A 23,648-nucleotide genomic window follows, 5' to 3' on the forward strand; every position below is an offset into this window, starting at 1 on the left:
ACACATACAAAGTATAGGGAAATGGTGTGTGTGTGTAGCAGTCAGAACACATACAGAGTATAGGGAAATGGTGTGTGTAGCAGTCAGAACACATACAGAGTATAGGGAAATGGTGTGTGTAGCAGTCAGAACACATACAAAGTATAGGGAAATGGTGTGTGTAGGATCACAGTGAGGAGAGGGGGGTTAACATAGAGGGCATGTCAGGGAGGAAGAGTCAAATGTATTTCACGGTCATATGGGCTAATTAAAGGTAAAGTAAGCAAGTACATTACCTCTGTGATGTGTGCTTTTCTAGCAGAATAGTCTGTGAGAGAGAGAGAGAGAGAGAGAGAGCGTGAGTCCTACGAGAGGCTCCATTACTTCACATGATTAGTGTTAGAAGGAACAAACAGAAGTCCCATATGTTAAGTGTAAAAAAAAACTGGGGGGCAGGTAGTGGAGGGGATGGTTACCATATGGTTACCACTATACCATGCCCATTCTTCCTGGTAATCCGTACCATCCACCCATCCCCAGTCCCACTCTAGCATTTCTACCAGTCCATAAAGCCATGCGATGTGAAGACGTAAACAACAAAGGAAGTAATCAGTGAGCTCTGCTGTTCTGTTCTCCCCAGCTGGCCTGAAATAGATCCACAATTGTAGCCAATTTCGCCACTTAGCATAATGAAGGACTGAGAGGGGAGCTCAGATAGCACAACACACTACTGGCTTGATTGATTCAGTTCATTCTTAGGAGTATTAACACCAGACGCCAGTGGGCTGATTACATCAAGAGTCAATACACTGACTGACTGAGGCATTTAAAACTGACAGTGGTTCACACCGACATTGTTATTATTAGGCTTGTCTATTTAACATGAGTAACACGCAGACAGTAATAGTGCAATTTGAATGGCCTATAGAAATACTTTCTTTTAGAATAAGAATGCGTTATAGGCTACACCAGGTGTGAAAGGCAACGGGAGTAGGCGATGTGATGACAGAGGGCTGCAAAGAGGAGAATCTGCATGTTCTCTGAATATGTTTTTCTCCTTTAAGCTGCAGTGCTAAAGTCTGCCTGCCTGCTTCCTCTGGTTGCCCATGTGACTAAGCCAGCCCTCCTCCCTCTCCTCCCCTCCAGCTCTCTGTAACTCACTCGCTCCCTCTGTCATACACAGCTTTGCTGAGGGATGAACAAGCCAAAACGTGCCAATGCAATCCTTCTGGAACATTGCATAAAGAAGAAAAAAAAGACATTACATCCAACCACGTTGACACTGAGAATGTTGACAATGCAGATGGTTAGAGTGAGAGGAGAGAGGTGCCTATCCTCCTTGTTACTGGGCAGACCCTAAGGCTTTCCTTCGTTCCTGTTTCCTTTATAAAAGCCCCCCTGTCATTTTGCCCTGTGAACAGTGGGCTTCTTCGGTCCATTTTCCAGTTCTTTGAGAGTATTGATTGTGTCATTGTGTGAAGAAGACCTTGAAACCTACAAGGCAGATATGGCGCTGGTGAGGTTTCCAATGGGATCGGTCACTCCCATGTGCTCCTGACCTAGGGAGGGAATGAGGTCTAGTCAATGAACCATGTCGATTACATGGCAGAACCAGTGAAGACCATCACCATGTATTACAGCCACCAAAGCTGTGCAGGGGGATAAACAAATATAGCCTACTCATCACAATAAATACCAACCAGTCCTGGGAAGTACTAAGCAGACCAGGTAATCTGTTAGCTTTTTTGTCACATAAAGCCATTAGCAGCAAGTCCATTAGTAGTGGATGACAGGGAGGGACGGAAGGAGTCATGGGACAAAGGCATTCTGGAGGTGTCCTGTCCTCTCGCTAATTTCCACGTGCATCAGTCACCTCCCTCAAGGTCACTCGCTCAGTGCCTCCTGGCCATCAGCTAAATGAGCCCGTGTCTAAACTTAACAGACCAGGGGAGAATGAACAAGCCTACTGTGTGTGATAGTTCAGCCTCACCTTTCCGGCGTACCTCTCCCATCACACGCTTAAACTGATAAATGTTTATTTACCCATTCTTGCTCTGGGTTTGCAGTTTGTAGAATTTATATGTGGTAAATAGTAGACCCTCTCATTCACATTAGATGTGTTTGTCACATAATTATAGAACATCTAGCCTCTTCTCTCTGACTTCAATGGGAGATTTTTTTATTTAACCTTTATTTAACTAGGCAAGTCAGTTAAGAACAAATTCTTATTTACAATGATGGCCTAGCCCAGCCAAACCCGGACGATGCTGGGCCAATTGTGCCCCGCCCTATGGGACTCCCAATCACAGCCGGATGTGATACAGCCTGGATACGAACCAGGGACTGGTATCTTGCACTGAGATACGGTACCTTAGACCGCTGCGCCACTCAGGAGATGGCTGTATTATGGTCTGTTGTACAGTAGTGCCGGCTGTTGACTTTCTCATGCCCACAGGCCCACCCAATAGGAATGGGTTTTTCTCCACAAAAGGGCTTCCCCACAAAAATACTCCTCAGTTTCATTAGCTGTCCAGTTGGCTGGTCTCAGACAATCCCGATAGTGAAGAAGCCTGATGTGGAGGTCCTGGGCTGGCGTGGTTACACGTGGTCTGCAGTTGTGAGGCCGGTTGGATGTTCTGCCAAATTCTTTAAAACAACATTGGAGGCGGCTTATGGTAGAGAAATTAACATTACATTTTCTGGCAACAGCTCTGATGGACATTACTGCAGTCAGCATGCCAATTGCACACTCCATCAAAACTTGAGATCTGTGGCATTGTGTTGTGTGACAAAACTCACATTTTAGAGTGGCATTTTATTGTCCCCAGCACAAGGTGCACCTGTGTAATGATCATGCTGTTTAATCAGCTTCTTGATATGCCACACGTCAGGTGGATGGATTAATCCTCACTAATAGGGATGTAAACAAATGTGTGCACAAAATTGGAGAGAAATATGCTTTTTGTGGGATCTTTTATTTCAGCTCATGAAACATGGGACCATGTTGCTTTATATTTTTGTTCAGTATAAATGAAAATTATACAAATCTAAAAATAACTTTTATTGCAATTGTCAACTATTTAAAAAATAGCCTACATTAAGCCAACAAATAAAAACATTGCAGCCTGCTGGTACAAAATATCCTGATAAAAATAAATATCCTATAAAATCACATTGGCTATGCGTGGCCTGTCAAACGAACTTGTAACATCGTATCAACTATCAACTGGGTTGGCTGGAAACTTGTGCTAACAAACTTGCAACATTGTATAAAATATTCTGGGCCTCAGAGTTTCCTGCACCAGTGAGCTCGGGACAGACACAGCTGTAGGCTATTTGTGCAAGGGATAAGAAGTAAATCAGGTATTTTATGACATTTCCACTGGATCAGAGCATTACATTTTTCGTTTTCATGCCGAGTGGTCTTTGAAAAAAGAGCGAGCTGAAAATATTTCTCTAATTCTTTTTAGGAACTATTGTCATTCTCAATTGATTCTAAAAACAGACATTGTTTACTTTCTGTTTGAGGTGAAGACATTTTGGGGGGGTAATGCTCCACAGCTCATTAGTGGTAGTTAAGACAATCAGAAATACTAAATCAAAACGTCCCTACATTATAGGCCTACATTTGCGTGCAGGCCATGTAGACTAGTCCTACTTATATACGGGTGAACAAGTGCTCATCCTTAGTCAACATTGACAGGAGCATTTCAAACAAAATACGATAAATTGACAAAACTCGTAAATGGAATGAAATAAACAAAAATGTGTTTCTCACAAGTCTAGCATAGGTTGTGAGTTCTGCAAACAACGTGTCCACCCCGACAATCAGAACGGTAAATGACTGTAATAATAATAATAATAATTTGAATGTCTTAACCGAAATACCATAACTAAACAAAAATACATTGCAGATTAGAAATTATGGGAATTAATGTTAAAATGTAGGCTACTACTAGTGATATGTAATGGAGAATTGACAGACACAGCAAACAATGCACACAAGTTATGAAACAATGAATATGCACAAAATGGTGGGAGAGGGCGCATTCTGGAGAAACGTGCCTTGTGCAGCTGAGACACACTTATTTCTCTTGGACCGTGGCACCCCCGCGGCCTCCTTAATGGATTAGTCCACAGAGAGAGGAGCAAATTGTGTGCAATGAAAAAATATATATATATACATTTGTCACTGCTCGACTAAAAACATCTGTCGACCAACAGCCTATCGACGAAACAAATCGACCAGTCGACTAAATGGGGTCAGCCCTACCATAAACAAAGCCAAATCCTTCTAGATGCAACTGCACACGCTCCCCTTGTCCACTCCCCATTCCCTGGTTTCCATGGCTCCCCAATTGAGGTCAACTGGATTTTATGAGTATGCACATGTACCTGGAATCAGACACATTCTGCCTTCATTCCACACACTAAATGTACATGTTGCGTTTATATTTTTGTCAGTGTAGATTAGCTACACTAGGGTGTAGAGCGCTATAGGCTATGGCACTTCAGTAAAAATATATATTTTTAAATGCACGTTTTCATTGCTTGTTAGTAAATAAATACATCGTCTTCTTTTAAAAAAGGTTGGAAGTGTATGACTATTCATGAATTAATCATCAGCAGTCGACAAGGTCGTTCCGGCTGAGGCCTATAATGCACTAATGTTGTGTCAAATGGACAATGCACCAATCCTCTCCAACCTGGCATAATTTGATTCTGAATCTTTTTTTAATTTATAGACTAATAAACGCTGATCAGGCCCGGTCCTGTCCGATAAGCTGCCCTAGGCGAGACAGAAAAAATGACCGCCCTCCTATTCCTGCAAATAGAATAGTAGCCTAGGTTATACCGTGTCAGCCCACAATGCACTTTTATGATTGCCCATTTGGTAGCCTACTGTTTGTAAAACAGGCCATTTACTGTTAATCCCTGTCATTTGGTTACATACATTTCTGTTAATGCATGTATTAATTACAGCAATTTACCCTTCTCATTCTCAGAGTGGAATCGTTGTTTACAGAGTTCACAACCTGCTACACTTGTGAGAACTTTTTTGGTGTATTTCATACCATCATTTTCACCATCCATGTGTTAATGTGTGTGTGTCTTGTTTCTCTGTCCTGTTGATGGTGACAGAGCCGTGCTAGCCTTCTCAGTCATTTGTTCTTCACCTCACGCATTATAATAGCTCCTCACAGTATTTGAAAAATCTTTAACACCCTCGATAAACGACCCTGGGTTTATAAGCGCGGAAATCGACTCTGCCGCTTGAGCATGCTTTTGCGGCACAGTCGATAGCGCGCCGGACCTCGGGCTAGAAGGTCGAGGGTTCGAGACCTGCTCCCTGCTGTTTCATTACATTGGTAGTGTGATACCACACGCTGTATGGTTCCGGAGTTCCAAATTAAGCAGCAGCAGCTGAAAAGATGAGCTCCTACAAATATTGAAATTTAAATGTTTTTTTTTAGAGTAAAGTACATCGAAAAAAAATCAAAAGAAAACTGCAAACTGAATAGGAGACCAAACAAGCAGCAAACAAAGAAGAAAGGCTTTTGAAAAAGTAACAATTTTTCATAAAATTATACCGTTTTCTTAGCTAGCTAAGTTGTTTACCTGTTGCTAGGCAGTTGCTAGGGACATTCCTGGAAGAAGCTAGCTAGCTAACAAGGAGTGTCTAGTTGGCAGAAGAGAAGAAGGGACAAAGAAGGGACAAAGTGGGACAAAATAAGGACAGAAGAAAAGGGAAAGGGGACATTAAGGTGAAGCAGTCCTCTAAAGACACAAAAGACAATAATACAAGAAACAACACTTCTATTGCCTCTCCCTCTACGATACGCACTTCCGGGTTGGAGCGAGTAGTTGCATTCCGCTTTGCTCCACAGGTAGTATTACATTTCATTTCATTACAGTACAACAGTTTGATTTGTTTGATCTTAGCTGGCTACATAGCCGTCTTTGTATCCAAGATAATTGTGTAGTCTAGAGTAATTGTCGAGGTTACCTAGCCAGTTAGAGGTTACCTAGCCAGCTACACTTTCAAACAAAGTCAACAACGCAGCCACTGCTAGCTAGCCTATTTCACCAGCCAGCAGTACTATATCATTTTAGTCAATAAGATTTTTTGCAACGTAAGCTTAACTTTCTGAACATTCGAGACGTGTAGTCCACTTGTCATTCCAATCTCCTTTGCATTAGCGTAGCCTCTTCTGTAGCCTGTCAACTATGTGTCTGTCTATCCCTGTTCTCTCCTCTCTGCACAGACCATACAAACGCTTCACACCGCGTGGCCGCTGCTACTCTAACCTGGTGGTCCCAGCGCGCACGACCCACGTGGAGTTCCAGGTCTCAGGCAGCCTCTGGAACTGCCGATCTGCGGCCAACAAGGCAGAGTTCATCTCAGCCTATGCTTCCCTCCAGTCCCTCGACTTCTTGGCACTGACGGAAACATGGATTACCACTGATAACACTGCTACTCCTACTGCTCTCTCCTCGTCTGCCCACGTGTTCTCGCACACCCCGAGAGCTTCTGGTCAGCGGGGTGGTGGCACTGGGATCCTCATCTCTCCCAAGTGGACATTCTCTCTTTCTCCCCTGACCCATCTGTCTATCGCCTCCTTTGAATTCCATGCTGTCACAGTTACCAGCCCTTTCAAGCTTAACATCCTTATCATTTATCGCCCTCCAGGTTCCCTTGGAGAGTTCATCAATGAGCTTGACGCCCTGATAAGTTCCTTTCCTGAGGATGGCTCACCTCTCACAGTTCTGGGTGACTTTAACCTCCCCACGTCTACCTTTGACTCATTCCTCTCTGCCTCCTTCTTTCCACTCCTCTCCTCTTTTGACCTCACCCTCTCACCTTCCCCCCCTACTCACAAGGCAGGCAATACGCTTGACCTCATCTTTACTAGATGCTGTTCTTCCACTAATCTCATTGCAACTCCCCTCCAAGTCTCCGACCACTACCTTGTATCCTTTTCCCTCTCGCTCTCATCCAACACTTCCCACACTGCCCCTACTCGGATGGTATCGCGCCGTCCCAACCTTCGCTCTCTCTCCCCCGCTACTCTCTCCTCTTCCATCCTATCATCTCTTCCCTCTGCTCAAACCTTCTCCAACCTATCTCCTGATTCTGCCTCCTCAACCCTCCTCTCCTCCCTTTCTGCATCCTTTGACTTTCTATGTCCCCTATCCTCCAGGCCGGCTCGGTCCTCCCCTCCTGCTCCGTGGCTCGACGACTCATTGCGAGCTCACAGAACAGGGCTCCGGGCAGCCGAGCGGAAATGGAGGAAAACTCGCCTCCCTGCGGACCTGGCATCCTTTCACTCCCTCCTCTCTACATTCTCCTCTTCTGTCTCTGCTGCTAAAGCCAATTTCTACCACTCTAAATTCCAAGCATCTGCCTCTAACCCTAGGAAGCTCTTTGCCACCTTCTCCTCCCTCCTGAATCCTCCTCCCCCTCCTCCCTCTCTGCTGATGACTTCGTCAACCATTTTGAAAAGAAGGTCGACGACATCCGATCCTCGTTTGCTAAGTCAAACGACACCGCTGGTTCTGCTCACACTGCCCTACCCTGTGCTTTGACCTCTTTCTCCCCTCTCTCTCCAGATGAAATCTCGCGTCTTGTGACGGCCGGCCGCCCAACAACCTGCCCGCTTGACCCTATCCCCTTCTCTCTTCTCCAGACCATTTCCAGAGACCTTCTCCCTTACCTCACCTCGCTCATCAACTCATCCTTGACCGCTGGCTACGTCCCTTCCGTCTTCAAGAGAGCGAGAGTTGCACCCCTTCTGAAAAAACCTACACTCGATCCCTCCGATGTCAACAACTACAGACCAGTATCCCTTCTTTCTTTTCTCTCCAAAACTATTGAACGTGCCGTCCTTGGCCAGCTCTCCTGCTATCTCTCTCAGAATGACCTTCTTGATCCAAATCAGTCAGGTTTCAAGACTAGTCATTCAACTGAGACTGCTCTTCTCTGTGTCACGGAGGCGCTCCGCACTGCTAAAGCTAACTCTCTCTCCTCTGCTCTCATCCTTCTAGACCTATCGGCTGCCTTTGATACTGTGAACCATCAGATCCTCCTCTCCACCCTCTCCGAGCTGGGCATCTCCGGCGCGGCCCACGCTTGGATTGCGTCCTACCTGACAGGTCGCTCCTACCAGGTGGCGTGGCGAGAATCTGTCTCCGCACCACGTGCTCTCACCACCCAGGGCTCTGTTCTAGGCCCTCTCCTATTCTCGCTATACACCAAGTCACTTGGCTCTGTCATATCCTCACATGGTCTCTCCTATCATTGCTATGCAGACGACACACAATTAATCTTCTCCTTTCCCCCCTCTGATAACCAGGTGGTGAATCGCATCTCTGCATGTCTGGCAGACATATCAGTGTGGATGACGGATCACCACCTCAAGCTGAACCTCGGCAAGACGGAGCTGCTCTTCCTCCCGGGGAAGGACTGCTCGTTCCATGATCTCGCCATCACGGTTGACAACTCCATTGTGTCCTCCTCCCAGAGTGCTAAGAACCTTGGCGTGATCCTGGACAACACCCTGTCGTTCTCAACTAACATCAAGGCGGTGACCCGTTCCTGTAGGTTCATGCTCTACAACATTCGCAGAGTACGACCCTGCCTCACGCAGGAAGTGGCGCAGGTCCTAATCCAGGCACTTGTCATCTCCCGTCTGGATTACTGCAACTCGCTGTTGGCTGGGCTCCCTGCCTGTGCCATTAAACCCCTACAACTCATCCAGAACGCCGCAGCCCGTCTGGTGTTCAACTTTCCCAAGTTCTCTCACGTCACCCCGCTCCTCCGCTCTCTCCACTGGCTTCCAGTTGAAGCTCGCATCCGCTACAAGACCATGGTGCTTGCCTACGGAGCTGTGAGGGGAACGGCACCTCCGTACCTTCAGGCTCTGATCAGGCCCTACACCCAAACAAGGGCACTGCGTTCATCCACCTCTGGCCTGCTCGCCTCCCTACCTCTGAGGAAGTACAGTTCCCGCTCAGCCCAGTCAAAACTGTTCGCTGCTCTGGCACCCCAATGGTGGAACAAACTCCCTCACGACGCCAGGTCAGCGGAGTCAATCACCACCTTCCGGAGACACCTGAAACCCCACCTCTTTAAGGAATACCTAGGATAGGATAAAGTAATCCTTCTAACCCCCCCCCCCCCCCCCTTAAAAGAGTTAGATGCACTATTGTAAAGTGGTTGTTCCACTGGATATCATAAGGTGAATGCACCAATTTGTAAGTCGCTCTGGATAAGAGCGTCTGCTAAATGACTTAAATGTAAATGTAATGTAATGATAATCAGCGCCGTTGATGAACAGGCTAGGCTATGGACATGTGTGTATTTGTTTCTATTTTAATGATTGTCAGTTTCATCTTCATACTATATATAGCATAGCTGTCCCTTTCATAATTTATCTTATAGCCTAATTTTGGAAAACGTTAAAGGTAAGCCTAGATTTTTTTTAAATTATGTTTTAAGGAGAAATATTTGCTTGTGTCTGACATACGCTGGTGGCTTTGACTGACGGGTGCTTTTATGGGGGGGTGTGTTCGGGGAAGACAAAAGATGAAAATCAGCATTCACACTCTGAATGGCACACATACACAATCCATGTCTCAAGGCTTAAACATCCTTATTTAACCTGTCTCCTCCCCTTTATCTACACTGATTGTAGAGAATTTATCAAGTGAAATCAATAAGGAATCATAGCTTTAACCTGGATTCACCTGGTCAGTCTGTCATGGAAAGAGCAGGTGTTCTTAATGTTTTGTATACTCAGTGTATACAGTAGCATTAGCAAAGTCATCAATGGGTATTGTTTCGATCCGAATGTTTTATACACTCATGGTAAGTGTATATGTCGATTCAGAAAGTTTCATAAAGTAGCCTGTCTGGACTCTTTAATAAGAATCAAAATGCTCCTGTCATGATTTAATCTGGTAAAAGTCCTATTTTCAGAGGTTTAAGCTACATTACTTATCTCAATATGTCAATACCACTGCCATCAAATGACTGCAGCAGCAGTCCCAAATGTTTTGGGAAAAGTGAGCGAAAACCCCTCGGACTTCATTGAAATGGTTTTGTGCGTCGAAATAGGATCTGTATTAAAAAATAATATGCAGAAAAGCCAACAGACAAGGTAGGCATATATCTTGATTTTGAGTCCGTTAATGTTGTGTCAATAAGAAAATGCTTAAGATCCTCTCCAACCCGGCATTTATTCATTTTGTTGATTCATATTTAGAAGTAATAACCTGAACAATAATAATGACATGCCATGATAATAATGAAGTGTAATTGCTTGTTTAAAATACTTTTTAATTAAGAAGCATATCAATGTAAACAATTTACAAACAGAATTGTGACCCCCCCTTTTTTTTTTTTACCTCCCCCGGAACGGTTATGTCGGTCACTGTGTACATTGGCCTGGCCAATTACCGTAACCTCAAATTCCAAGACCGTCACAGCCCTAGTCACACACAACAATTATATTCGCTGCTTGTGCCTTCAGTTTAAGTAGGCCTATATTTTTCTCATTAATAAGTGCCTTTCCGCTGCAATTAAAGTTAGGCCAAAACAAAAGCAGGGCAACAAAATTAGGTTTGAAAAAGAGCAAGGCCTGTATGTTGTTGAGTATTGAATCCACAGAAGTAGACGGGCCACCACAAAACCCTGAGGGTGGACAACACCTCGGTCTCTCTCTAGATCACAAGTTGCTCTCTCCTTCCCTCCTCTGTTTTTGGTCCAAGTCGGGATGGAAAGTTGCGGTAGTGAGGTAATTGACTGTCTGCTCCAGTGTGACCAAGACGTCACTAAATTGTCAGATTTCACCCATTCTTCCCCAACTGAGACTATTGAGTGACCACACTCATAATTAAGAAACCATCAACTTCACTAATGCTAAACCGTTTAGGCTTAACACATTCCTTGCAATTACAGTAACTGGCAGTATTACCCTGTATTACCCACACGCCAACAGATGGCATACCAGTAACCCACAGATAGAGAATGGCTGGACTAGCACTCCAAAACACATCTTCAATTGTCAAACCATACCACAACTTAAAACACAATTCATTCTTGCATTGAAATTATAGTCTAGTCAACATAACCACTTAGTGACATGTAATATGCAATCAGTATATAGCTGACAGTGGATACAGCCTGTGCCTGGGGAAGATTTAGAGCTTTTCATGAAGCCAACTGAGGCTCCATTTTGATCAATAGCAGCTCTGAGTTAATAAAAAGCAACAGTCATTGAGGCCTATGGGTGGGCTGAGCTGCTGCTCAATGGAGTCTGCCAGCACAGTCATCTCAATGGAGTCTGGCCTTCTAAAGACACTAGCATTATACTGTATGTTTGGGCCATTGTATGTTTGGGACACCAAAACATACAAAAGGGTTGAGGTCAATTCCTTTTTAATTCAGTCAGTTCAGGGATCGAAAGAAACAACTAATATGAATGTAATTTTAATTTACTTCCTGTGTTGAAGGATTCATAAAAAAAAATAGACACTGACATCCATATTGGAATGTAGAATGTTCGATGGTGCAGCAATGGAGATAACTGCCCAGGGGTGATACTGCTAAAGTGACCTGAATAAGTAATCATGTTCAGCCCTATAAAATACTATTTTTTAGAAACATATTGGGTTATGTGGTCTCTTTGTTCCATAATGGAGCTTCAGAATAGACAAACACTAGTCTAAGCAACATGGTGTCCCAGTCACTCAATGAGTAGTACTGTAATCCCCTAACTCACCCAGCTGACATGAAGGACAGGACATAGTAGAGGCTTGTCAGGACAAGTAGGTGTTGTTTCCTTTGAAAGCAGGACAATAACAATATAGTGAAACTCAAGAAGGAACCTGGTGTATTGGCACACTGACTACCATTGCCAAAAACAACATTTGTGTGGCCTTTCCTCTCCATGAAAGACAATGGCTAGGCTACATGGTCAATACTGCTTCTCTAACTTTTGACATTTTTAAAAGACTGATCCATTGAGACCAGATGGCAAAAGTGCTTAGTACACTTTCAAAATCACAACCCAAACTGAACTCAGCCATTGAGATGGAAATTCAACGCAAATTAATACATTGCATCTTTATTAATACCTAGTCCGCTCTGCCGACTGCTGGGGTCTCAATGACTGTAGACTTATAGACTCAAAACCTCCACAGACCTCCTGTGTCCTGCCATGGCCTGGAATGCAGTCACTTACAGCCAAATCCTAATTTTAGGTTACTGCAAGATACACATTGGCAATTTGAACTTTCTCAAAAATTATGCATTGATGTACAAGTAAGGGCTTGACCCTTATAAAATGCAGCAGTAAAGGCAAGTCAGTCTCTCCAGGTCCACAATGCACTGCTTCACAGGGCTCTAACATTAACTCCTTAGGGCTTAACACTGCCTGCCTGAGTGGAGCCTCTGCTGTCTCTGACCCTGGCTGCCCTCTGACTCAATGCTCAGTCTCCCATCTGTCTCAATGGGAATGATGGACAGTATGCTGGAGATGGACCCAGCATGACTCTGTCATTCACCCAGAAATCCTGCTTGGCTGGGACAAAGACCGTGGTCTGATAAACAACATGCTCCAGCACACACAGATGTCAACACACATTAACATGGATTGGCATGCTTAATCATAGCCAGTTTCTCTAACCAAATGTTGTGACATAACAGGGTGTGGTATGCTGATGAATAGGACTCATCCGTTCCAAGACCTACAGTAGACAGGATACGACCATCTGCAGAGCACGATGTGTCAATACTGGGCCGACTAATTATGTGAATCTGTCAGGAGGATGGGTGTACAGAGAACACATCTAGACCATGTTGTAAAAATAGACCTCTCTCTTTTAAAGGACTTTGGTTTACTTCCCCACACCGTCTAGTAGACAGCGGAATGTTTACCAAGTCCTATGCACACCAATTCTTGAGGCGTCCTGTGTGTATGTGTGTCAGCATATCCTCTCTGGAGATATGTGCTCCTGTACGACCACTGGGCAGTAGCTTCAGGCTGAGAGAAGAGGATTTCTCTCTCCCTCGCTATTCCCCCTACCTTGTTTTCATCACTTACTGGGGCCTTGGATCAGAGCTGAGCAATTATCACTCGCTGATCCCCGAAACTGTCAAGAGAATTTGTGAGCAGCATGAAAGTCCTTTCAGGGTGAACAGAGGGGACCATGGCAGTTTAAAAACATGAGTAGTAGCTAGGTTCCGTTTCACTCAGTAGACCATAAATAATCATGGTGTTGGTTGCTGAGAGGAGCACATCTTGCTCTGGTGACTAAGAGCTAATGATCTTGTTTACCTAGAGTCTGTCTGGCTCAGGATCCATAGCGTAAATGCTATATGGGTGCGACCGTAGCAGTGACCACCTTCCCAAACTCCTGGGTTAGGCTAGACATAACATCTGGACTCAGTAAGAGGCTGACCATATGTGGCTCAACCGCAGCTTCATATGGAGGTACTAGGGTTGAATAAGGAGCTAAAACTTGTCCTTACAAAGTCGGAGACAAACTTGTGAAATAGGTGGCCGGATGATTTGGGCTCGGATTCGATACAGGAAAGGTACGTTTCAGTTTCGGTGCAATTCGGTTTGATTAGAGAACCACCCCACTAACATTATCAGATTGGGGGGGGGGGGGGGGGCAATGTAGCCGATGTTCTTTGATTTCACCCCCCCCCTTACTTTTATAAAAATGTTAACAGCGCATTGATAACAATAACCTAGCAAATGACACAGGTTGTCACTCAACTAATAAAGCCTAACATCACATTAACCTTTCACGAGTATCAACCCCGGATCCGGGAGCACCCCCCACCCCCCACACACTGATTAGCATAGCTAGCATAGCTTCAGAAGTAGATAGTAGCATCTAAATATCATTAAATCACAAGTCCAAGACACCAGATGAAAGATACAGATCTTGTGAATAAAGCCACCATTTCAGATTTTTAAAATGTTTTACAGGGAAGACAAAATATGTAAATCTATTAGCTAAACACGTTAGCAAAATACACCACTATTCTAACTCCATCAGTTTCTTACTCCTTCAGGTGCTATCACCAATTCGGCTCAACTAAGATATTGATATCCACTAACCAAGAAAAAACCTCTTCAGATGACAGTCTGATAACATATTCATGGTATAGGATAGTTTTTGTTAGAAAAAAGTGCATATTTCAGGTAGAAATCACAGTTTACAATTGCACCCACCATCACAAATCGACTAGAATTACTAGATAGAGCAACGTGTATGACCAATTTACTCATCATAAAACATTTCATAAAAATAGACAAAGCATAGCAATGGAAAGACCCAGTTCTTGTGATTTCAGACCATATTTCAGATTTTCTAAGCGTTTTTCAGCGAAAACACAATAAATCGATAAGTTAGCATACCACATGAACAAACGTTACCAGAGCATCGATTCCAGCCAAAGAGCGCTATAACGTAATCACCGCCAAAAGATATTAATTTTTTCACTAACCTTCTCAGAATTCTTCCGATGACACTCCTGTAACATCATTTTACAATATACATATACAGTTTGTTCGAAAAGGTGCATATTTAGCCATACAAAACCGTGGTTACACAATAAAAATACTAGGAAATCAAGCCTCAATATGTCTGACGTCATCTATCAGAGTGATCTAGTTTAATTGAAAGCTAATCATATACTTGACTAAAAAATACAGGGTTGACAGCAATCGAAAGACAAATTAGTTCTTAATGCAACCGCTGATTTACATTTTTAAAATTATCCTTACTTTTCAATACAGGGTTGGCCAAGTGAAGCTATACCAAACAAAATGGCGAAATATGCGTTTAAAATATTTCGACAGAAACACGATTTATCATATTAAATATTGCTTACTTTGAGCTGTTCTTTCATCAGATTCTTGGGCAATGTATCCTTTCTATGTTATAAACGTCTTTTGGTCGATAGATGTCCTCTGTCCTTCGAAATGTCCACCACCAACGACCGACACCCTAAAACGTGTCCAAACTTTCAGAGTGCACGACAAATAAATTCCTCAGAATCGCACTAAACGGATATAAATTGCTATAAAACGTTTCAAATTCACTACATTATGATGTTTTTAACAACTATAACGACTGAAAACATGACCGGAGAAATATTGCTGGTTAGAAAACGATTTGGAACGAGGCAGGTCCGATGGCCTTCACGCTTGAGGCGCACGTTGAGAAAGGGGGGTCTCTGTACATTTTTGTCATTTATAATGGCTGTGAACGTCCCATCGATTTCATTGAAAACGTGATGACGTACAGACACCCAGAGGAAGACGTAGGCAGTGTCGGTTTCTTCATAGCATTCACTGTGGCCTTATAAACAGACCCCAGATCAGAGGTAAAAATTTCTGAAATCTGAACCCTGTCATGAAAAGTGCTGTAGAAATTGTTCTGTACCACTCAGAGACAAAATTCCAACTTCTATAGAAACTAGAAGGTGTTTTCTATCCAATAATAACAATAATATGCATATTGTACGATCAAGAATTTAGCACGAGGCAGTTTAATTTGGAGACACAAATATGCTAATGCGGAACAGCACCCCCTATAGTTGCAAGAAGTTAAGCCATTTTAGCATTTGAATGCTGAAGGTGACATGCAGATGTGCAAGATCAGGAACAGGCCGCCTACCTCGCGTTGGTAAGCGTGCGAAACTGGGCACAGTTTGACTAGGCTGTTATTGCCTGGGGTTGTTCGGCATGCTAAATGACTTGCAGATCAATGACTGTCAACACAGTTACATGCAGTTCAACACTGAAGGAGAGGACGCATCAGTTGTCACAAAAGATGAGGTATTTTCAGAAGGTAGAAAGAATGTAAAAAAGAAAAAGAAAAAAGAAATTGGGTGAACCAGCGATTCATAACGTTTGAATCGATTTTCTGACCGATGCATGTTACATTTGGATCGGTTTGGGGTCCGCGGACCGATGCACTTGTATCTTAAACATTTGAATCAGGGACCGACACCGATCGTGAATCGTTACATTCCTATTAAAATAGGCCTATATGTTTACACTGATCATGAATAGACCTAGACTACAGTACAGTCAGATGCATGTTGAGACAAAAGCTGCTTTTCAGTCTCAAGGCCATCAGACTGTTAAATAGCCATCGCTAGCACATTAGAGGCTGCTGCCCTAAATACATAGACTTGAAATCACTGGCCACTTTAATAATGAAACACTAGTCACTTTAATAATGTTTACATATTTTGCATTACTCATCTCATATGTATATACTGTATTCTATTCTACTGTATCTTAGTCTAGTCTATTCCGCTCTGACATTGCTCATCCAAATATTGATATATCCTTAATTCCATTCCTTTAGATTTGTGTGTATTGTTGTGAAATTGTTCGTTTTTACTAATTAGATATTACTTAACTGTTGGAGCTAGAAACACAAGCATTTCGCTACACCCGCAATAACATCTGCTAAACACGTGTATGTGACAAATAACATTTGATTTAATTTAATTTAATATTATGTCCACCCTGTGCAACAGCTTGAGGCCTGACTCGGTTTGACTCATACGTCCAAGATGTGATGTGAATCTCATGCAATTTTCTCAAAAGCCTTCCTAGGCCTAGCCCGTGTGTAAAGGTGTACCGTTTGTGCTCTCAGACAGAAATCATTGAACGTGTCCTAAACCCAGCTGAATACACCAAGACAGGGATCGACAGTCTGACAGTGTAAATCTTGACTGTCTGAAAAACAACCAGACATAATGTGACACAGCTGCTGATTAAGGATGAATTTGTAGAGGGGAGGATGGATGATAGATCATCTTAAAGCCTTTTGCAATTACTTCAGAGAATTCTAAAGCAGTAGTATTTAAACTTTTTCACCTGGGACCACAATCATTTCTGGGGATCCCATTTTTTAAAACAAGAAGTTCTCACAAACCTCACCCCACCCCAAATCTAAATGACACAACCTTAAAAGAAATCTGTAAATTTGGATATTTACATCAACAAATAACCTTCAATTCATTACATTTCTCAAAAAACGATTGCATATTGTCCCATACAATAATCTGTACTCTCAATTTTTTTAAATGTATTGGGGTGGGGTGAGTTTCCCCGCAACCCCACTAGGGGTACCACTGTTCTAGAGAGTAAGGATAAGAGCCAATTTATGCTTCGTATAGAGGGTTTGACGGAATCGCGGTGCCTGCGGAGGCATGTAGAGGCCAAATTTAGCTCCGTACCGCATCGCCATGCGCCTCCCAAATTTGTAACAATGCGGAGGGCTCCGTATAGCTCTGCTTTGACATAATTGGCTGACGGTAGGTGGGGGCGGGAGGTCCTGTATAAACCCAAACTCACTTCCTTGACAACCTCCACAACAGCTCTGCGCTGCTCCACGAAGCGCAAGAAGTATGAATGCCCTGATTTTGCAGAGGCCTCACCGTAAATGCCGTACGGCCAATGCAGACATCGGATTGACCATGCAGTACCTTTAAATCCAGACAGATATTTATTATGCATAGCACAGGAGGTTGGTGGCACCTTAATTGTGTAAAACGGGCTTGTCGTAATGGCTTGAGTGGAATGGTATCAAATACATCAAACACAAGGTTTCCATGTGTTTGATGCCATTCCATTCGCTCCGTTGCAGCCAATATTATGAGTCGTCTTCCTCTCAGCAGCCTCCACTGACAACCACAGAATCTAACAACAAAATGTTAATGTATAGTAATGTGGGGGTAAGTGATCAAAAATATATTATCCAAAGCTCTACACACAACTTCGGTCACAGACTAAATTTCTATTCTCATTAACAAGAATTAAAGAGAATTTCGAGACATTCTTGAGAGACATTACTGTAATGTAAACTTGTGTATTTCTCATGTCTCAAACGCTACCTCCAGAAGTAGCACACAACACTTGCCCGACAGTTGACCGCTTACAGTTATATTCTGAAATTGTCGACGTAGCTTTAAGAAAGGAAAGCCCAGACGGCATCCCCAGCCGCGTCCTCAGAGCATGTGCAGACCAGCTGGCTGGTGTATTTACGGACATATTCAATCGCTCCCTATCCCAGTCTGCTGTTCCTACATGCTTCAAGAGGGCCACCATTGTTCCTGTTCCCAAGAAAGCTAAGTTAACTGAAATAAATGACTATCGCCCCGTAGCACTCACTTCTGTCATCATGAAGTCCTTTGAGAGACTTGTCAAGGATCATATCACCTCAACCCTACCTGTTACCCTAGACCCACTCCAATTTGCTTACTGACCGAATAGGCAAGAGGAATACTTATGTAAGAATGCTGTTCATTGACAGCTCAGCATTCAACACCATAGTGCCCTCCAAACTCATAATTAAGCTCGAGACCCTGGGTCTCGACCCCGCCCTGTGCAACTGGACTTCCTGATGAGCCGCCCCCAGGTGATGAAGGTAGGAAACAACAGATCCACTCCGCTGATCCTCAACACTGGGGCCCCACAAGGGTGCATTCTCAGCTCTCTCCTGTACTCCCTGTTCACCCACGACTGCGTGGCCATGCACGCCTCCAACTCTCCTGAGGGTGGTGCAGTCTGCACAACGCATCACCGGGGGCAAATTACATGGCCCCCAGGACACCAACAACACCCGATGTGTCACATGGATGACGCTGGAGAGGCGAAGCAGGTACGGGGAGTTAAACACTTAATAAAGAACAGACATGGAACGAGACAGGAACAGCATCAGCACATGGGTAACACAGACAAATAACAATCAATGCATCAGCGGGAAACAGAGCAGGGGAACTGACAAATATAGGGGAGGTAATAAACAGGTGATGAGTGAGTCCAGGTGAGTCCAATATCACTAATGCGCGTGACAAGGGAAGTCAGGTGTGCGTAATAGATGATGGCAGGAATGAGTGATGCAGAGCAGCCTGGCGGGGCGGGAGCAGGCGTGACAATGTCACAGGAAGGCAAAAAAGATCATCAAGGACAATAACCACCCGAGCCACTACCTGTTCACCCCGCTTCCATCCAGAAAGCTAGGTCAGTACAGGTGCATCAAAGCTGGGAGAGAGAGATTGAAAAACAGCTTCTATCTCAAGGCCATCAGATTGTTAAACAGCCACCACTAGCACAGAGAGGCGGCTGCCTACCTACAGATTTGATATCATTGGCCACTTTAATAAATGGAACACTAGACACTTTAATAATGTTTACATCTCGCATTATTCATCTCATATACTGTACATTTCTCTATCTATTCTTTATTATCTATTGCATCTTAGCCGCTCTGTCACTGCTCATTCATATATTTTATACTTATATATTCTCAAACCATTCCTTTACTAGATTGTGTGTATTAGGTTTTGTTGTGGAATTTGTTAGATATTACTTGTTACCACTTCGCTACACTCGCAATAACATCTGCTAACCACGTGTATGTGACCAATAAAATTTGATTTGATTTTCTAATAGCTAGCTAGCTGTCATTGTCTTGCAAGATACATGCTAACCCTACATTTAGCTAATGTGTGTAAGAATGAGAAAAACCATTTAATCATCTGCTCGTGCTTGTGAATTATTTCATTACTCAAGAGTAATATGGTTTGGTTGCATTATTCAAGAGCGTAGCTAGCTAATATGTTTTAGAGGAAAAGTTGCTTGCATTGTTGAATAGCTTGCAAGCTTACTGGCTAGTCAGTGGCTACTGTGATACTGATATTTATGGTAAATGTGGAGCTGCAGCGCCAGAATGGCACGTTGCCAGCCTCAACAAAAGGTTAGGCAAGGATGTAACGTAAATTGAAAAGTTTCTGTACATATTATGTCAATTTAAATCTCGTCGCGCTGCCTCTACTTAAATGTTTGTCAATGAGAAAATAGCCTTTAAAATCAATCAATGACTAGAGTCAACTGCATGCCCTAAGAGTCACGAATGATAGAGATGGTTTTGAATGAATAGCAAACAGTGGAGAGAAGGTTCAGTAAGTTCGCCAGCTGTATAATGAATGAACTTCCTTCAGTAAGTTCGCCAGCTGTATAATGAATGAACTTCCTCACTGTTTAATTCCATTACAGATTCATAACCCCCACAGCATCTCTATACTTTGTGAAACATTGTGCCAATGATGCCCTGACTGTCAACTCTGCATTCATCAGTAACAGAATATTCAGTGTAGTAAATGATTGACTGAGTTAGACTAACCTGCCATCTGACTAACCCAGAATTCAGACCTAGTTCACTAGAGCAAGTTATGTTCTTGTGATGCTTTGAGGTCAGTGCAGAATGGCTGCTAGTAGTCCAGTAACATGGAGTATGTTTACAGACACACTCATAATTCGATACTAAACAGATATGGCAGTAAATCGAGTATGGAAATAGTCATGTAAACACCTTTCGGCCCCGATTTAGCTTTTGCCAGACTAGGTTTTGAGATCGGAGACAAAATCTCCACGATGTTGGCTACTCGGAGTGCACGGCCGTCAACGGCGCTCATTTCATGTGAGCGGGTCATAGACGCAATCTGAGGGCTACTGATCCCGTCTTTGGGCAGATGCAGACACCCTGATATCTTCAAACATGTTTGATTTTAAAACCGGCACAAGCCATTGAGAGCTCGCCTGATAAAAAGTCAATGAGATGCAGGGTATCGTGTCACCCAGAAGGTGTAGACTCTCGCGCAGGCGCTTTGACGACGACTACTACTGGTATGCGTATGTACTTGCCAAAGTGACAAATCGCTACAGCTCTGACAAGCTCTTTACACACAATGTTATTCAATTCAAAATGTATTGGCTAGATATTTCAACTCCGTATGGCAAGCGTGAATGTCTGCCTGAAAACAGACAACGTGGTATCGAGGATCCTCATAACCAAGTGAATAACCTTGTAGTGTGACCCCCCGTCGGCGCCACATTGTTTAGTGTGCACACCACTACGTTGGCAAGACAACAACAAAAAATACAGGAAATACTGTTGTTTAATGTGAGATGTTCAGCGATGTTAGGATTTTAAAAGTCGTGTAGTGTCCGCCTGGCATTACTCTGCTCATCTTAAATCGGCCTGAGGTCAAAATAAAAGTGAGCATACGCCGATTAAAACACCTGGTTTTCTGAGCAATCTTTCTAATTGGGACATGTAAACAGCTTAAAATCAGAGTTCCAGCTGTGTATTTGATCTGCACATGTGCCAGCACCAGTAGAGCAAGCCTCCCTCTTATTTGCGAGTTTGGGAAAAACTGAAAGTATGCATCTTAGAAAGAGTTTTCACATACAAACTTTATACTGTACATCTGAACTCAGATTAAAATAGGCCTCGCAAAAATAACATGGTCTCTGGTAGAACATTTATTATGATTGGCAATTTTCTGCATTTATAAAAATACCCATCATGTAGCCTGATTTCAGGTGTGTCCATGTAAACAGTATTATTAGGGAAATCGTTCTTCTTGCAAAGCATGTAAACGTTTTAAAGAAACTATTACATGAATCTGACTATTCACAATCATATTATTGTGGGCATGTACAGTGGGGAGAACAAGTATTTGATACACTGACAATTTTGCAGGTTTTCCTACTTACAAAGCATGTAGAGGTCTGTAATTTTTATCATAGGTACACTTCAACTGTGAGAGACGGAATCTAAAACAAAAATCCAGAAAATCACATTGTATGATTTTTAAGTAATTAATTTGCGTTTTATTGCATGACATAAGTATTTGATACATCAGAAAAGCAGAACTGAATATTTGGTACAGAAACCTTAGTTTGCAATTACAGAGATCATACGTTTCCTGTAGTTCTTGACCAGGTTTGCACACACTGCAGCAGGGATTTTGGCCCACTCCTCCATACAGACCTTCTCCAGATCCTTCAGGTTTCGGGGCTGTCGCTGGGCAATACGGACTTTCAGCTCCCTCCAAAGATTTTCTATTGGGTTCAGGTCTGGAGACTGGCTAGGCCACTCCAGGACCTTGAGATGCTTCTTACGGAGCCACTCCTTAGTTGCCCTGGCTGTGTGTTTCGGGTCGTTGTCATGCTGGAAGACCCAGCCACGACCCATCTTCAATGCTCTTACTGAGGGAAGGAGGTTGTTGGTCAAGATCTCGCGATACATGGCCCCATCCATCCTCCCCTCAATACGGTGCAGTCGTCCTGTCCCCTTTGCAGAAAAGCATCCCCAAAGAATGATGTTTCCACCTCCATGCTTCACGGTTGGGATGGTGTTCTTGGGGTTGTACTCATCCTTCTATTCCTCCAAACACGGCGAGTGGAGTTTAGAGCAAAAAGCTCTATTTTTGTCTCATCAGACCACATGACCTTCTCCCATTCCTCCTCTGGATCATCCAGATGGTCATTGGCAAACTTCAGACGGGCCTGGACATGCGCTGGCTTGAGCAGGGGGACCTTGCGTGCGCTGCAGGATTTTAATCCATGACGGCGTAGTGTGTTACTAATGGTTTTCTTTGAGACTGTGGTCCCAGCTCTCTTCAGGTCATTGACCAGGTCCTGCCGTGTAGTTCTGGGCTGATCCCTCACATTCCTCATGATCATTGATGCCCCACGAGGTGAGATCTTGCATGGAGCCCCAGACCGAGGGTGATTGACCGTCATCTTGAACTTCTTCCATTTTCTAATAATTGTGCCAACAGTTGTTGCCTTCTCACCAAGCTGCTTGGCTATTGTCCTGTAGCCCATCCCAGCCTTGTACAGGTCTACAATTTATCCCTGATGTCCTTACACAGCTCTCTGGTCTTGGCCATTGTGGAGAGGTTGGAGTCTGTTTGATTGAGTGTGTGGACAGGTGTCTTTTATACAGGTAACGAGTTCAAACAGGTGCAGTTAATACAGGTAATGAGTGGAGAACAGGAGGGCTTCTTAAAGAAAAACGAACAGGTCTGTGAGAGCCGGAATTCTTACTGGTTGGTAGGTGATCAAATACTTATGTCATGCAATAAAATGCAAATTAATTACTTAAAAATCATACAATGTGATTTTCTGGATTTTTGTTTTAGATTCCATCTCTCACAGTTGAAGTGTACCTATGATAAAAATGACAGACCTCTACATGCTTTGTAAGTAGGAAAACCTGCAAAATCGGCAGTGTATCAAATACTTGTTCTCCCCACTGTAACTGTGCTCATAGTTGACTTTACTAACCCCTGAGGAGTTCTAGGATAATGTCTGGATTCTGACCCATAACGATGAGCGATTGAATGATACTGGCATAAGTAATCCACTGTGCCGCAGCATCCTTAGCATTAGCACAGATGGCTACTACTCTCAAAAATGACCCCTGTATGTGTACTAACATCCCCTGAATCCCTCCCATGCTTAAGAGAAACTGTTGCTCCATCTACTTTCATATTTAGAGACCAGTAAAGCAGTCAAGACTGTGAGATAAGCTCTCCTCATGCCTTTGTGCATGGATATAAAATGTTCTTCCGCCAGCCTGACTTAAGCACTGATACAGAGAATTCCCAGTCCAAAGAATTTCACTGTGTCGTGCAGACTCTGGAGGGGATTTTTAAATAACTTTGAAGTCGTAACGTATTTGAAGATAAAATACAGAGGAATTAGAGCGGGAGACAGAGGAGCCGTTTTGATAGAAGGTTTAGTGGGGACGGGCTAGGTTCAAACGGCTCTGGA

General features: G+C 43.4%; 1 protein-coding gene across 5 annotated transcripts in view; it reads right to left on the minus strand.

Moving 5' to 3' along the window:
- The window catches only part of pip5k1ca (phosphatidylinositol-4-phosphate 5-kinase, type I, gamma a), a 106,159-nt gene that overhangs the window by 64,552 nt on the left and 17,959 nt on the right, over positions 1–23,648 (minus strand). For 4 of the 5 annotated variants that reach the window (XR_011668288.1, XM_071345016.1, XM_071345017.1 and 1 more), the window contains exon 2: positions 276–307. Coding sequence is in view for 3 of the 5 variants with exons in the window: in XM_071345016.1 (XP_071201117.1) it covers positions 276–307 (32 nt within the window). In the remaining 2 variants the exon portion in view is untranslated. Of the gene's footprint in view, positions 1–275; positions 308–1,477; positions 1,539–23,648 lie in introns of all 5 variants that reach the window. The other variant, XM_071345018.1, reaches the window with a different exon arrangement.

Source organism: Salvelinus alpinus, chromosome 16, assembly GCF_045679555.1.
Source record: "Salvelinus alpinus chromosome 16, SLU_Salpinus.1, whole genome shotgun sequence".
NCBI lineage: Eukaryota > Metazoa > Chordata > Actinopteri > Salmoniformes > Salmonidae > Salvelinus > Salvelinus alpinus.